Here is an 18066-nt window from a genome sequence, read left to right on the forward strand (position 1 = left end):
GAAGTACGATTAAATAGACGAATGAGTGGTGGGAGAGGGAAGCTGCGAAGCTCTTTAGAGAACCACGGATGATTTGTTTTGTATGGAAATAAACGTATCTGGAAATTGAAAGGGAGGGGGATTGATTCTCTTAACAGGAGGTTTCAGAATTAGAGTGGTTTAGAAAAGATCATTTGGGTTTTGTTGGGGGTTTTTTTAAACACACACATGCTGCTTTGCATTCCCTTTGTTTCCCACGTGCACCCAGAAATCCTACTGATATAATCCAGGAATGCCCTGCCGTGAGAAGGAAGAGTCTGCAGGCCAGATTGAAAGCGTTTTGTTTCCCAATTCCAGACATGGTTGCAAAGGGGAATGATCCTTCTAGACTGTGCACCCATTGTTGGGTAGGGACTGTCTCTACATGTTGCTGACTTGTACTTCCCAAGCACTTAGTACAGTGCTCTGCACACAGTAAGCGCTCAATATATATGAATGAATGAATCTGTGTTTTCTTTCCCAGCACTTAGTACAGTGCTTGGCACACCATAAGTACTTAATAAATACTAATTATTACTAGTATGGGCACCCAAATACTACTACCATGCACAAAATATACAGTACAAAATGTACAGTAGGATAGTTTTGAGTGGAACCCATAAGGTGACCAAATTGCTAAAGTAATTTAAAATAAAATTGAGAAGCAGCATAGGCTATTAAGATAGAGCACAGGCCTGGGAGTCAGAAGGACCTAGATTCTAATCCTGACTCTGCCACCTGTCTGCTGTGTGACCTTGGACAAGTCACTTAACTTCTCTGTGCCTCAGTTCCCTCATCTGTAAAATGGGGGTTAAGACTGTGAGCTCCAAATGGGACACAGACTGTGTCCAACATGATTAGCTTGTATCTACCCCACTGCTTGGTACACTTCCCAGCACATAGCCTACTTAATGCCGTATAAAATGGATCAGTATTACAATGAATATTCTGAATTCCAAAATTTCATTGCTTTAGAAAGTTTCTCAGGGAAAATCCAAATTGGGGTAAAAAGTTAAGGTTTGCATTCATGAAAAGGAATCCAACATATTTACTTTCATCATATCATTAAAAGGACAGACCTACAACCCAGAATTAAAACTTTCATATGAAAAAAATAGACCTTTAGTCACTCATCTCTGAGAAAATTAAACCTTTATTCAGTAACTGCTTAACAACAGCAAGGTACAATTGGTTAGGACTGAGAGCAGACTTAAGGCAACTGATGTTTTCTTAACAGTTCAGTCCTGGAGCCTTCATTTTATAATCTTCATAAAATATCAAAACACCACAATTCAGATGCCTGGGGGAAAACCGTCTATATTACTGTTAAATTTAGGAACTCTGTGATGAAAAGAGACTACAGAAAGCATTCTTCCTCCACAGATAACAGCATATTATGACATACTTTGAAATTATAGACTGTAAACTCCTACCACCTACCTACCAACTTTCCCAAGCGCTGAGTTCAGTGCTCTGTACACGGAAAATGCTCAGTAAATAACATGGATTGAAACTTCAAAGTTTGTCTATTATCTGAAATTTCTTCTACATTTTCCTTGAAAGATCTTAAATGAGGCATTTATAATATTTTCTGTCCCACAGCGGCATGTGGGACATTTTCTACTTCTTCAAGCACCTTCTATCAACTACACGGTCATTAGTCAGACTCAATCAGTAATGGCAAATAATACACACTTTTTTTACACTCTGCTTACTACTTAAGCTAATGCTAACCACTTAGTGATTTTTTTAAAAAAAAACTTCATTGCATCCAGTTATTCACATAAGCTAATGCTCAGAAATGAGATCTGTAAAGATTAAAGTTGGTTTACAAGGAGTAAAGCTTCCTTTCAATGGAAAAATGCATTCATTCCTCTTCCCCCAAAGACTTACTTGGATTATTCCCATGAAACTCTCCTTCCAAACTCGATTTTCTTGTACCACCCTGAAAATTTCTAGGACTTTAGTACAATCAACTCCTAAATCAGTCAATATAGATGAAAATAATTTGAACAGCAGCAACAGTAAACCGCGCCCTTCATGGTTTAGTCTCTTTGCAGAAAGGACCCGACTCGAAGAGGCAAGACATAGGCATCATCTGCAAGCATAGTTTACAGTATCTTGGAAAAATGAAAAGCCCATTGGAAAAGTATCAATGAAGTTGCTACCTGAAATCAAGTTAAAAAAAAGATGAATTTCAATGCTTTTAACTATCTCAAACATTACAGAAGACGCTACATTTTTGAGCATTTAAAAACAGAAGTACTAATAAAAACGTATTCCAGTTACACTGCAAATTTGGAACCACTCCCACTCTTTCCACATTTCTATTCTCTATTTGTTTTCCCCAGCAGCACTCTGGTTTCCTTGCCAGCTGGAAAGGGAGGTGCTGTCTGTTATTGAGGCTCATGTCTCCTGCCCCACTGGCTTCCTCCTCCTTTCAAAAGCTATTTTGAAATGGAGGCTGAATGGCCGGATCAGTGCTACAGGAATGGCTGGGATAGCTGCCACTGCTTTTCTTAATGAGAAAGGGAAGAGACGGCACCATTTTCTCCCAAACGCTCTAGTTCATCATCATCAATCGTATTTATTGAGCGCTTACTATGTGCAGAGCACTGTACTAAGCGCTTGGGAAGTACAAATTGGCAACATATAGAGACAGTCCCTACCCAACAGTGGGCTCACAGTCTAAAAGATCTCTAGTTGAGATCTTTGCTGAAGCCAACCTTCATGGCCCGCTCCACTCTATCCCACAAATTCTGCTTATAAATTGTTGGGCTGTAGAAACAGAACACCAGAGCTTCCTTAACACTGTACAATTGGAAAGATGAAGTGCTAGTAAATGCTCCCTACATTTACATTGCCCATGTTACCCAACCCTAGGGCACTTACTGGCCAAGAATGCAGAGGTGAATACAGTTTCCTTTGGTCCCAAAGGGGTTGGGGGAGGATGTTAGGATAAGGGGTACAGGATGCTGAGGTACAAGAAGAAGCCTAAGTGGCTATTTTGGAAGGAAAAGACTTCCTTCTTCTTTCACCTTTCCCATTCTTAGCCTGTCCATTCTCCTTTCCACTTGTTCATCTCTCCTCTTTTCCCTTTTTCTCCTTTCCAGATTCCTTTTTCTTCTATTCCTTCTTCCCTTTCTCTTTCTTTTGCTACTTTCTCATCCATTTCTTATTCTTTTCTCACTTTTCTATCATCTCATTTTTCTGCTCTCACCTTAATATTTTCCCCTCACTCCCTTCCAAAAAAGCCTCAACTTGTTTCCCTTGACGACCCTGGCTGAAAACATGCCCAGGGGAAAGAAGGGCAACTTGAACAACTTCTGTACAGCACTCTTTATGAAGTAGGAAATGCACAAAGAGTTTGAGAGTCATTCTCCTAAAGACTTCAGGACTTTTTAAATGAGATTTCTTCATCAGGAACTTTTACCGTGATATTTGTTGACAATACATTTTTTTTTACTGAGATACTGTTTTACCATCAAAGACAAGGAATTTAATCATTTTAATCATGGCACTTATTAAAGCACTCTTTATGTGTGTGTTAAGTACTGAAGTAGATATCAAGTTACCAGAGTTTTGACACTAATTTTGAGGTTGTCTGTAATCAGAAAAAATGCCAGATTTTCATATATATGTATGAATATATGCATATGTGTGTGTATATATATATATACATATGTATGTGTACATATATATATATACACACAACTCAAGATATTTAATCATTTTATTAAATGGCATAGTTAAATTCAAATTTTACCCAACAAAGTGAAAACTAGTGGTTAAGGCAATGTTCTACCTTTTAAAAGGTGCTAAACTACAGTTTGGCTCCAATGCTCTCAGAGAAATTTTAGATGTGGGACATGTTTTGAGAGAAAATGGTGTTGGCTTTTAAAAAAACCCAAAACTGAACTAAGTTTAACAAATGTAAATTTCCTACGGTGATATATAGTGTGCAAAAAACAATACGCTAATTCCCAATATTTTATCAACAGTACTTGAGCTTCCACTATATAGGGCACTCTGATATTGATGATAAATGAGATTTTCACTCATAAAACATATGTTACAGTGACCACAAAATGGGTTTGGGGAGCTCAGCTCTTAAGTTCTATTTACTGACGGGTACTGAAAAACTACTAAAGTAGATTCCTGTGCCTGAATTTACATGTCTAAATAGATTCAGCCATAATTCTTAACTGTTACTAAATTAATTTTAGACTCTTTTCACGATCCACTAATTGAGTAATGGAAAAGGTCCTAGCAACACTGCATTCTAATGTCATGCTCATCCTAACAAGGACTATAATTTGTGGAAACAGGGGAGATAAATATGTACAGTAGCTGACAGGAGGAGTGCATCTGAGGGAGGAAAGGTCACACTGCTTCAAAGAAGCCAATTAATGAGCAGCTGGAATGTTTAAACAGGAGTCCCTTTCTACCATTTTCAACTAAGAACGACAAGATGGATAAACCAGGGAAAATACAGACCACTTTGCTTTTAGCCTGGTAAAGCAAGAGTTTTCATGTCTGCCTAAACAAGTGGCAATCCCAAACTAAATTTCCACCTACTACACTACAAAACATTCTGCATGAAAGGAATTTATCAAATGTACACACTGATGGGGTATATAAAAATTTCATGAAATTAAATTCAAAATTCTCTTCTTTGAAATATAGAGGTAAAACTATTTTTCAAAGCCATTGTGAGGTAGGACAAAAGTGAAAATGGGCCACTTTCCACCCCATTATAAATAACTAATAAATTGCTTTTCACAGGAAAGTGTCATATATGCATTTTGGTCCATCTCTGAACAAACATCACAGCTTTGAACTATTCAGCTACAGAATTGTCGCAGAGCTCTTAAATCAGCATAAATTTTCAACTTCCAGAATATCCAGTTGCAAATTGCCATTTAAAGTGTTAAAAAATTGCCCCACATAGTTAGCACATTAAAATCTAGCTACTTTTGAGTTTGGGCAAGACAGTTTAACATAGAAATACATGAAAAAGCAATCAGTATTTAACAATATAGAATTAACTAAAGCCAAAAGGTTTACAGTAATTAAATTTCCTTGTAGAACTTTGTTTTAACGTGCAGTTTTCTCATCTAAAAAGGTTTTAAACATGATTGTCACAATAATTTTTAACAGGTCAGAGATGAAACATAGAAAGGCACACGTAGATTGTCAATGGTTATATCACATTTCTTTCAAAATAGAATTTCTGCCCCTGTAAACATTTTTGATCTCACACTCAAAGTGAGGTTAGTGCTGACTCAGAATTATTGCTACATTCACAGTTTCAGAGTTTTAAATTCTGTAAGAGGCACATTCTAAATATATACCCCGAGCTTTTCATTCACTTGATAATCAGTCGATAGACTTACACAAACTAGAATGACACAAAAGCAAGTGACCATTTGCACCAATACTTAACATACTGAAACGAAAGTTTCAAGTGATTACAAACTTCCGAAATCGAAAATATCTCCTTGACTGGATGCAATGCTCCATTTTAATCTTCATAACAAAAATGCTTCTCATTTAGCCCATAAGGGTTAAATTTTTGTCTGGCGATGTAATAAATGAGTTCAAGAAGATTAACATTTTGTGCAAGAAAATCCTTCAACCACACATGCTGACTTAGCTACATTAATCCAGTAGATTTGAGTGATTCACCCAAATTCACCTCTCCCTTGGTGGTCTACCATAACTATCTTTTATGCTTTTTGTCAGCTGTTTTATAAATAGTTTGTACATTCTTCCACAATATGTATGTACAGTCTTTCGAAGTTCCAGTTCTAGTGGATACAACAAGGAATGAATTTTGTCATCTCCAAATGAGCACTAAAAAAGGAATTGAAAAACAGGAGAGTTACATTTAAGAAATAAAGAATTAGTCCATTGAATGCAATATTCTAAATCCAAGATAGCTTCATTTGTCACGAAAGAACAGAGCATTAAGGTAACAATGTGTACCCACCACTGGTGCCAAAAATCAAACTAATTAGCAAATTGGGTGGCAGTAAGTCAGTGGTATTTACTGAGTGTTTGCTGGTTCTCTCAAATAGCCCACATATTCAATCTGTCACCAATACCTGTCAGTTCTATCTTCGCAATATCGTTGTGCACAGGTAACGTGCCTACCAACTCTGTAATACATTCTCCCAAGTGCTTAGAACAGTGCTGTGCATATAGTAAGCACTTAATAAATACAACTGATTGATCCAAGTCCATATTGTTCTCTCCTCCCAACTGCTACTTCACTTATCCAAGCACTTATCCGCCCCACCGCCTCTCCCCCGCCTCCCCCTCCCCATCCCCCCAGCCTTACCTCCTTCCCTTCCCCACAACACCTGTATATATGTATATATGTTTGTACGTATTTATTACTCTATTTATTTATTTTACTTGTACATATCTATTCTATTTATTTTATTTTGTTAATATGCTTTGTTTTGTTCTCTGTCTCCCCCTTCTAGACTGTGAGCCCACAGTTGGGTAGGGACCGTCTCTATATGTTGCCAACTTATACTTCCCAAGCACTTAGTACAGTGCCCTGCACACAGTAAGCGCTCAATAAATACGATTGATTGACTGATTGATAAAAATTGAAGTTGAACCCTTCTGTTTTTTCATGTTTCCCCTTTATGCTAGACTTAACTCTTCACACAATAGCCTTTGCCTGTTTGGGGTTTGCAAAATAAAAATAAAAATATAAAAGCAGTGGGGTGATTTTATATACAGTAAAATGTTTCAGTTCACATTTTGATGGAGCATTGACAATCTTCTTTACCCTACATGTTTGCTTCCACCGTAGATTTAAAAATTTTCTAAACTAGTTACTAATCAACCGCATCTAGTCATCCACATAAAATGAGTTTTAGAAATGGAATTCCTCCATTGTTCACAGGGTTAGATGGCTTTCTGACTTTAATACATGCATAATTAGTCTCCTTTAAATGAATTCTTTAAAGAATAAGTTCATTTGTGAATTATAGTTACACAATAGGACAAAGAATACATAATAATGCCTTTAGACAGAAAAATTTCATTACACTGAAAAATGGCTAGGCATATACTACAGTTAATGCAGACCTGAAGTAAAAACTGAAATCATTAATTCAGTTTTTCATATTACTTTAAAGAAAGATCAAACAAATTATATGAAAAACACTTCCGAGTAGCATAATTTTGCTCAGCTTAAAGCAATCAGGTCAACATTTGCTTATATATTTATTTTAACATATTCATAAGCCAAAGTATATCATATATTAAACTACCAAAAATTTTTAATAATGATTTTTTGACAATACTCAAAGGAAACAAAGAAATCACATTTTTATGAGAACACATTTTCTCTCCATGCTATCGAGTCTCAGACCCCCAAATGTACCTTTCTTCATTTTTATATCCTTATGACAACCCATACTATAGCAGCATTAAAATATACTATTGAATTTTGAAGGTTATATACAGGATAGCCTGATGCATTAAAATGAGCATCAATGCTAAATTTTACAATGCTTTGGTATTATGATGAAATGATCTATAGTTTATTAGTGGTCTTATTTTCAGCATGAAAATACATTGTACTTCTCAGAAAGTATCGCATACAATTAAAATACCCACAAAATAACACACCAAACGTATACAACTGATAATGCAACCATAATGCAAGATAATTATTTTCATCCTACGTGAAGGAAAAGTTTTGATACTATATTATGAAACCGCATTGCATACAATACTCTTCAAAATATTTCTATTATTAAGTGCTGTCGAGCGACTCCAAGGATATACTTTCTTCAGAACATCCTGTCCTCTGCCATAATCCGCAACATTTCTATGGTTCTTCGGTTCTCGTTGTTATGGTCTCTGTCTAGCTGCTGGTCTGCCTCTTCCACGTTTTCTCTGGACTTTTCCTAAAATAGCTAAAATATTTCTAGCTCCCCTGAATTTTCTAAATGTATTACATGGAGAATTATCTTTGGCGTGAAATGCCAATCAATACTCAACCCTCTCTAGATTGTAAGCTCATTATGGGCAGGGAATGTGTCGGTTTATTGTTGTATTGTACTTTTCCAAGAGCTTAGTACGGTGCTCTGCACACGGTAAGCACTCAATAAATATGACTGAATGATCAATCGTACTTATTGAGTGCTTACTGTATGTACAGCACTGTACTGGGCACTTGGGAGAGTAAAATATAACAGAGTTGGTAGACTCATTCCCTGCCCACAACAAGCTTACCATTCAAGCTTTGCTAGCCTGAGTGAGAACCTGAAGAAATACAAATAACTGTGCTGTAACACTTAACTAAAATATTATTATGGTCCAGTTATCTCAAGCATTGAACTGCTTAAATGGAAAATTCCAAAGGATAATTTGGCAAAGTCAAGAAGGTATAGCCCCATTTGCAAGCAACAGACATGTAAAAATAGCAACCAGCTTGGGATGGAAGAAGATCTCATGGGGCCAGGGTGACCAACCCTGGCATAACTGAGAAAGTTCATCTCCAGGTTATTAGAGGGCCCAAGAAAACAGCAGAGTCACTCTTGCAGGCATGACTGATTCCACTACTAATAATTATAATAATTGGGGAATTTGTTAAGCACTTAACTACTGTACTAAGCACTGGGACAGATACAATATAAGCAGGCTACACACGGGGCTCATAGTCTAAGTAGGAGGGAGAGCAGTATTCATTCAATTCATTCAATCGTATTTATTGAGTGCTTACTGTGTGCAGAGCACTGTACTAAGCGCTTGGGAAGTACAAGTTGGCACCATATAGAGAAAGTCCCTACCCAACAGTGGGCTCACAGTCTAGAAGCGGGAGACAGACAACAAAACAAAGCAATTCCTTTACTGGAAATGTCAAGAAGCAGACAGACCCGGCCCGGGACGTACCCATCTCTGAAGCCACTGGTGCCAGGAAAAATACCCGGGGAGAGAAAGAAGGTTAACTTCCTAGGGTACCACCCTGAGATGACGACCAGACTTTGGAGAAATCTTCAGTTTTTGAGGGAGCAGGGAACCAGGGTCAGAGGCAAAGAGTCAACAGAGATGCTCTCTCCTTAGCTATGCTTCCCTTCATAAATGGGTTTAAACCCATGACAGGCTTTATACTGGCAAGAAAGGGCAAACCCAGGCGGGCATTTCATCAACATCCAAGCACATGAGGTTCCCAACCCCCTCTCCAAGCAAATGTCACTGCTGAGGTTGGCCAAACTAAGCCCTCCGGGCCTCATCTAGTGGGGATAGGCTGGACGTGGAGTGGGAAGGGTGGGAAGACAAATCTGGAGAACTGTCCATCTGTCATGTGCAAAAGGAAAGATTGTGTGTGTGTGTGTGTGTGTGTGTGTGTGTGTGTGTGCGTGTGCATGCGCGCGTGCCCCCAGTGCTTAGAACAATGCTTGGCACATAATACTAATAATGATGGCATTTGTTAAATGCCTATTATGTGCTAAGCACTGTTCCAAGCGCTGGGGGAGATAAAGGTAATCAGGTTATCCCACGTGGGGCCCCCAGTCCAAATCTCCATTCCACAGATGAGGGAACTGGGGCACAGAGAAGTGAAGGGGCTCGCCTAAGGTCACACAGCAGCCGAGTGGCAGAGCTGGGACTAGAGCCCACATCCTCTGACTCCCAAGCCCGTGTTTACAGTAAGTGCTCAACAAATACCATTATTATTATTATTACTATCATTTTCCAGATGAGAGAACTGAGGCACAGAGTAGTGAACTGACTTGCCCAAGGTCACACAACAATGGCGGAGCCGGTACTAGAAGCCAGGTCTCTGACTCCCAGGACTGTGCTCTTTCCATTAGGCCACACTGCTTCTCAGGTTTGGCAGAGAATGTTATGGCAGAATTAGTAATCTTTCTTCCAACAACTGGTATTTGTCTGGGTAGAGTTCAATGTAATTTAGTTTTGAAAGGAGTGAGGTAAGTGCTATGAGTTTTCCTTATCATGGGGCTCTTCAAAAATGCAAATCCTTTGTTATGGGGAAAATAACTGTACTTCCAACTGAGGTACTTTGGGAGGCCTATGGAACTATAAATAAAGCAGGATAACCTGGTTGTTTAGTGTGAGTTGCTACTGCAGATGAGACTGGGCTACCAAGGACACATACATTCAGGTCTCAGCAAGTAGTAAAAATGCCCCCCACTGTATACCACAGAAAGCCTACAAGCAATGTTCTGAAATTGCATTCAGTGATTAGGTATTTGGACTAAGATACCCTCACCTGACTACTTGAGAAGCCTTCTTTAGGCCTTGAGGGAGTAAATACCTTCTATATTCTCTTTTTTTTATGGTATTTGTTAAGTGCTTACGATGTGCCAGGCACTTTTCTAAGCACTGGCGAACTGGATACAGCATGGGCATGGAGTCAAAAGGTCATGGGGCTCTAATCCCAGCTCTGCTACTTTTCTCTTGTGTGGTCTTGGGCAAGTCACTGCACTTTTCTGTGCCTCAGTTAACTCATCTGTAAAATGGGGATTAAGACTGTGAGCCCCATGCGGGACGGGGACTGTGTTCAACCCAATTTGCTTGTATTCATTCATTCATTCAATCATATTTATTGAGCGCTTACTGTGTGCAGAGCACTGTACTAAGTGCTTGGGAAATACAAGTTGGCCAGCACTTAGTACAGTGTACAGTACAGTAAGTGCTTAAATACCACAATTACTATTATTATTATGCAAGATAAACAGGTTGGACCCAGTCCATGTCCTACATGGGGCTCACAGTCTTAACCTCCATTTTACAGGTGAGGGAACTGAGGCACAGAGAAGAGAAGTGACTTGCCCAAGGTCACACAGCAAGCAAGTGAGGAGCTAGGATGAGAACCCAAATCCTTCTATCTCCCAGGCTACGCTGCTTCCTAAAACCTTCAAATTACAGTAGCTGGGAAGGTGAACGAAAGGTGACAAGGAGAAAAAGGAAGATTGGATAGATGTTATATAACTGAACATAACAGAAGTACAAAAACTTACATTCCGCAGTGCTTCATAAACGGCTCTGAAAGCTGGCTGTTTATCATCGTGGTAAACACCCCTATTTCCGTGAAGAATAAAGATTCCTTCTTCTTCGGCTTCCTGACAATTGCTTCCATATATACAATGGTCAGGCCGATAATTCCATTGGCACGGAAAAACAAAAAGGCTTTCTGAATGGAGAAGAGGAAAAATAAAGGACTTCAACCAAACTTTAAATGAAAATGCTAAAACAAACCAAAAAAAGGCCTTTTAACAGAGACATCTTCCAAAGTTTTTTTCTTTGGAACACTTACTGTAAACATTTTTGCTTAAAATTCACAATCGTTAAACAGAATTGAGCATTTAAATCACTGCTACATAAGCAATTTACCAGAGTTCCTTTTTAAAAATCTAATTAACTAAAGAATGACTAGTAACAAGAAAAATTCTAACTTGAATTGTAGACTGCTAAACACGAGTGCCTGAGAACTGCATTTGGAGTTTCAAAGATTATTAAATGGCAAAAATGAATTTAATCCACTCAATTACCTGGGTTATGAAAGAACATGATATTTAGGAGATCCTGATCACCCCACGTGATGTTTAGTTTGTATTTTTTGAGCAATGGCATAAGTATATCTCCCCACTGTAGCCGTGCTGTTGTCATATCATTCTGAAAAGGGAAACAACATTAAAAGAACATTTTAATAGAAATTCCATTGAAAACTCCAAAAATAGATTCCTAAAGCTGCAAATTCAAACAGCCTCCAAAGCTCTATAAGCTGCAGTCTGAGCTGCCTGCTAAAATCTGAGAAGTTCCAACTGGGGCTGAAAATGGTGGCTTTCTGACCTGTTAGCTCTTTGAAGCCTGTCCTCTCCCCATTTCTGTCCATACACTTACAATGGAAAGTTGGCCCAGTCCTGTCAAATCCTATATAGGGCATAATTCATCTCGATCTCTTCCTGGAACACTAATTCGCATTTACAGATCAGTAAAAGCCAACCTGTACACAAGATGAGTCGTTATCCTCACCTTTCATTCAACCCACATATTCAATCCATCACCACCTCCTGTCAGTTCACCCGTCATATTGCTAAAGTCTGTCCTTTCCTCTCCATTCAAACTGCAACCACGTTAATTCAAGCATTTATCCTACCCCGCCTTGATTACTTGTCTTTGACCTCCCTGCTTCCTGTTTCTTTCCACTTCAATCCATACTTCACTCTGCTGCCCAGATCATTTTTTCTACAGAACTGTTCAGTCCACGTTTCCCCACTCCTCAAAAACCTCCAGTGATTGCCCATCCACCTTCACATCAGAAGAAATTCCTTACCATGTGCTGTAAAATGCTCAATCACCTTGCCACCTCCTACCTTACCTCGCTGCTCTCCTACTAAGACCCAGCCCTCACACTCCACTCCTCTAATGCCAACCTACTCACTGTACCTCCATCTCACCTCCCTCGCTGCCAACCTCTTGCCCACTTCCTGACTCTAGCCTGGAACACCCTACCTCTTCATAGCCAACAAACATTCATTCTTCCAACCTTCAAAGTCTTACTAAAAGCACGTCTCCGCCAAGACGTCTTCCCCAGATAAACCATCATTTCTTCCTCCCCTACCCACTTCTGCAACCCTTGCACTAGGAATTGCACCCTTTACTGACCTCTCCCTCTGCCCCATAGCCCTTATGTACATATCTGTAATTTATTTATTTATATTAATGTTTCTCTTCCCCTCTAGACTGTAAGCTTGTTATGGGCAGGGAAGGTGTCTACCAACTCTGCTGTATTGTACTCTCCCAAATAGTACAGTGCACTGTGCACAGTCAGTACTCAACAAATACCACTGATGATGATGATAAAATTACAGTAACTGTCCAATTTCATCAAATTGGATAGAGACCAACTAAGGACCAAACTAAACCAGGATCGCCCAGCTGTCCTCCAAAACAGGGATTGCATTCTTGCAAAACCTCACCTTCCAGAAAATTCATTCTATTGTTCTCAGTCACAGAGATACCCACGCATGTGTACAAGCAGTTTCTTTGATAATGTGATGTACCAAATCAAAACGAGCTTGTGTTTCTTTTATTACATTCCTTCTATCCATTATGGCAGAACAGTGTACAACAACTCTGAATAACCTTTCAGGTACTGAATAGATCTTGGAATCTTCAAAGGAAAGCATTCCTGCAGGCTGAGGTCAATTAATCAATCCACAGGTTCGCTACCCGATGGGTCTTTTCCAGCTGGGAAGAGCATGGGTCTGAGAGCCAAGAGATCCAGGTTCTAATCCCAGCTGTCACTGGTCTGCAGCGGGACAAGTCACACAACCTCGCTGTCCCTCAGTCTCCTCACCTGTAAAAATAGGGATAAGAAACCTGCTCTCCCTCCAGCCCGTGGGAGACAGAGGCTGTTTCTGTTCTGACTGTCTTTTCTCGACCGCAGCCCTTAGGATTATTATTAAGTGCTTAATCAATGTCATTATTACTCTTAAAAAGTATAAGCATTTTGAGCTAATTGGAAAATAAACCTTATATAAAGTACATCTATCTTTCCTAGATCCTAATAATGATTTTATATATATTTTTGACTGGTGTCACCAGCATGGTTTTTCATCGTTCAGATTCTGATCTGCTTTCTCCCTCCAAAAAAGAGCCACACCCGCTATGCAGGTGCATGAATAAACGCTATTCATCTACCAATTCATCCATAGGTGTTCTGTAATAAGAGGACTGCTGGGTCCATTAATAATAATGATAATAATGGCATTTATTAAGTGCTTACTATGTGCAAAGCACTGTTCTAAGTGCTGGGGAGGTTACAAGGTGATCAGGTTGTCCCACGGGGGGCTCACAGTCAATCCCCATTTTACAGATGAGGTAACTGAAGCACAGAGAAGTTAAGTGACTTGCCCAAAGTCACACAGCTGACAACTGGCAGAGCCAGGATTTGAACTCATGACCACTGACTCCAAAGCCCATGCTCTTTCCACTCAGCCATGCTGCTCCATTGCGGGTGGATCCAAACCATCGGCCTTCCACCCCGCCACCACCACCCCCGGCCCTCCATCCTCTAGCCAGGAGTGGGAGATTTAAAAGTAAGAGACAGTGCATTACTTAAAATATAAATTATTAATGATCACTGGCAATGAAGACAATAACTTCTAAAGAACTAAGTAGCTAAATAGGAGCACCTAGGCCCCTGACTTTTTGGTGCTTTTTGGAATTCCTCTTAAAATCTACCAATTTAAACCATATATTAGTAATCCAGGTCAATACACCCTATAGTAACTCATTTGTACACTATGTAAACTATAGCATGCCCAACTAGGTGAAGGAACACAAATCATCATCTTAACAAAATTATTTTATGGCAGGATGGAAGAGGAAAAACTCCAGAAGAAACTAAAGAAATTTAAATTAGACCTGGTGTTACTTAACTGAATACCATATGCTATGCAAATTCATAAGTGATGTTACACTGGGAGGTTGCAAAAGACAAATAGATAATGGAAAAGTCTGCAAATTAGATTCAGCGTAGAAAATAATTTCAAGTAATGCGCTGAGGGAAAACATCTTGGAAATAAGCTAAAATCAAAAGGGCTATGAATGGAAATTTATCATGGCTTGGGACAACCTTAAATTGTCATATGTAAAAGCAAAAATAGAACTTCATCATGCACTATAAAGAAGCTACTGTAAATAGCCCAGGCTAAGTGATTTCTAGAGCTTATCTACGATTTTTCCAGGGTTCAAGGTTGACCCTACGTGTGGTATGGTTTTATCCACGTATGTTGGTTGGTTGAGAAGATCAGTTAGTGACTCACTACCCTTATTACTCTGCGCTCATGTAAACACTGCTCTTTGCTGTGTTGTCTTATTTGCTATCTGAAATTCTGAGAGCCATTTTCAATTTTGCCTTGGAGTGGGGATCTACTCAAAGCCTGGGTACTAAGCGAGACACTCAATCAGCTCTCTCCTTCCTACTTAACCCCTCAGTTCACAACCTTAATTCCTCCAGCATTTCCTCCTGCTACCTCGACATCTCTACTTGGATAGCCTGCCAATACCTCAAACTTAACATGTCTAAAACAACTTCTCATCTCCCCATCAAAACTCTGTCCTCCCCCTGGCTTTCCAGTCCCTGTAAACATCATCATCCTCCCTATCTCACAAGCCCGACTCATCTCCCTCCTTCAACCCAAATATTCAATGCCACCAAATCCTGTCAGTTCTACCTTCATATCACTAAAATCCACCCCTTTGCTCACTGAGCCTTGATTCATTCATATTTATTGAGCACTTACTGCGTGCAAAGCACTGTACTAAGCACTTGGGAGAGTACAATATAACAACAAAGAGAGAAAGACGGGAAGATGGGAAAAGGGAAAGATACACACAATGCCATCAATCAATGGTATTTCTTGCTCTTACCTATCTCACCGCCAACCCCTTTCCTTTACCTTCCCTCTGACCTGGAACTCCCTCGCTCCTCTGGGTATGACAGACCACCACTCTGACCTTTTTAAAGCCTCAGTAAAATCACATTTTCTCTAAAAGACCTTCCCCAATTAAGCCCTGCCTCCTTCTTCTTCTTCCTGTGATGCCTATCCATTTGGACCTGTATCTTTGTAAGCTCTATGTGGGCAGGGAACATGTCTACCAATTTTGTTGTAATGTACTCTCCCAAGAGCTTAGAATGGTGCTCTGTGCCCAGCAAGTGCTCAAGAAATGCCACTGATTGACATTCCCACCATAATCCCTACTCAGCAGAAACTGTATCAATTCTAAGTGACTACGGTTTAGTATATTATCGATGCTAAATAAAATCCTGAACAAGAATTTTATCTCATTCATATTTATTATAACCTCCTTGCAACGCATTAAAAAAATCCCCCAAACTTGGCTGTTTTAGATCTAAGATGTTCTTTAGTGCAGTATCTATTACATAATAACAAAGGCCTCTTTTTAAAATGGATGGATAAGTGGTAAAATCAATAATTTAACTAATCATATTCTGAAGAAGAATGAAACATATCAATTGCAAATATATTCTTATATAGATGTCAAACTGTATTTGGGCAATAATCTTACAGCACCATCTTCTGGTCTATTACGGATGTGCACATTTTCAGACGTTATCTGAAGAAACAACTAATATTTCCAAAATTTTATTTTATGAATATTCTTAAAGAATATTCTATTATAGGAACATGATATTTTTTCACTAGAATACTAGAAGAATGCTCACGAAAAAGATAAGACAGTAAATGTATGTGATAGCTTCAGAAATGCTAATAAGTTTAAGTTTCTACCATAAAATAATTCAAGAGTATGGATGCAAGATGATGACACTGGGCACTGATTGGGCCATAATACAGGAATGGATTTTGGTCACCAGAACAGAAATTATATAGAAATACAGGGGAAAATCTAGAAGAAAATACACCAAAATAATTGAAGGATGGGGGAATTAGCCTAGGACTATAGGCTAAAATATAGAGTTAGCTGACTTCAGAAGAGAGAGAGGAGAAGGGTCTTAATGTTTTGTCACCTGTCTACATGTTTTGTTTTGTTGTCTGTCTCCCCCTTCTAGACTGTGAGCCCATTGCTGGGTAGGGACCATCTCTATATGTTGCCGACTTATACTTCCCAAGCGCTTAGTACAGTGCTCTGCACACAGTAAGCACTCAATAAATGATTGAATGAATGAATCAATTCTCAAGTATCCAAGTGACTGGCATATTTGAGCAGGTATACTGGTATACAGGGCTACTGAAAAGGGAGGAAATGGGTGTAAATCACAGAAAGAGGATTTAGGTTAGGCATGGGAATAACTTGGGATGCTAGAAAAGATTATCAAAGGAGGTTGTGGAGATATTTTCAGAAAAGGATAACTGCATACCTCATCACAAGAGGTGCTGTTAAGATGTCTTTTGGCCCTTTGACAAAGATTTTGTACCCAAAGCCTTTTCTGAGGAAAACTAGGAATTAATTTTTCATAACCGTGGTGGTAAGCAAGTTTTATTATTAGTATCTCTACATTGCCAGAAAGTCTTTTCTTCAGTGACAGAAAAAGTACTGTAGTCTCTCAAGTGCTTAATACAGTGCTCTTGCACACAGTAAGCACTCAATAAGCCACTGATAGACTGATTCTAAAGTTTTTCCCACAATTTGAATGAAAGCAAACCTAAAATTCCTAGGGGAAAAACTCTAAGATGTGAAATCAAGTTAATCCAATTATGCTTCACCCACCTTGAAATATTTTCTTCTCATACGAGTCATATTCATTAACATTACGCCAGAATTTATTCCAGTTTTTCCATAGTATGGGTGCCTGGCAAATCGATTATACCATCCTATACGAGGCTCTTCATGTTCTGGTGCCATTGCAGCAATTTGTGTGGAATTGAATTCTTTCAGGAAAGACCAAATATCATCAACAGGTCGTAAGAAAAGGATATCCGTGTCGACATAGAGTAGTGAGTCAACTTCTTTCAGAATTAGCTGTGGAAAAAGATATTTCAAACATTACATTTTCCATTTACTTTTGGAAAAAAGCTTAAAGACCTTTCAGTCACGCATACAGGATCTTCAAACCTGAGTTTATTAAGAGTTAATTTTAACAAAAAACTAACAAAATCACCAATCGTATTTATTGGGAACTTATTTTGTGCAGGGCACTGTACTATTCATTAGAGAGAGCACATTTTAACAGTTCATAGGCACATTCCGTGCCGAAAACGACCTTAACGTCTAGAGGGGGAGACAGACATTAATCTAAGTAAATTATGGATATATATATACATAAGTGCTATGAGGCTGGGGTGGGGGGAGAAATTGCAAAGAATGAAGGGAGCAAGACAGGGCAACGAAGAAGGGAGTGAGAGAAAAGGAAATGAGGGCATAGTCAGAGAAGGCCTCTTGGAGGAGATGTGCCTTCAGTACGGCTTTGAAGGGCAATTGCTGTAGGTTCTTGAGGAGTGGGGACATATGTCCTGAACATTTCTGTAGATAAATGATCCGGGCAACACAGTGAAGTATGAACTG

The 18066-nt window shown here is 39.1% G+C and overlaps 1 protein-coding gene across 1 annotated transcript in view; it reads right to left on the bottom strand.

The window, feature by feature from the left end:
- Positions 1-1151: 1151 nt before the first annotated feature.
- The window catches only part of GXYLT1 (glucoside xylosyltransferase 1), a 38155-nt gene continuing 21240 nt past the window's right edge, over positions 1152-18066 (bottom strand). The window contains exons 4-7 of the mRNA XM_038769091.1: positions 17272-17523; positions 11562-11685; positions 11031-11203; positions 1152-5874 (exon numbers count right to left, since the gene is read on the bottom strand). Coding sequence (XP_038625019.1) covers positions 5713-5874; positions 11031-11203; positions 11562-11685; positions 17272-17523 — 711 coding nt within the window. The 3' untranslated portion in view covers positions 1152-5712. The remainder of the gene's footprint in view (positions 5875-11030; positions 11204-11561; positions 11686-17271; positions 17524-18066) is intronic.

The sequence above is a fragment of the Tachyglossus aculeatus genome, chromosome 2 (assembly GCF_015852505.1).
Source record: "Tachyglossus aculeatus isolate mTacAcu1 chromosome 2, mTacAcu1.pri, whole genome shotgun sequence".
Taxonomy (NCBI): Eukaryota; Metazoa; Chordata; class Mammalia; order Monotremata; family Tachyglossidae; genus Tachyglossus; species Tachyglossus aculeatus.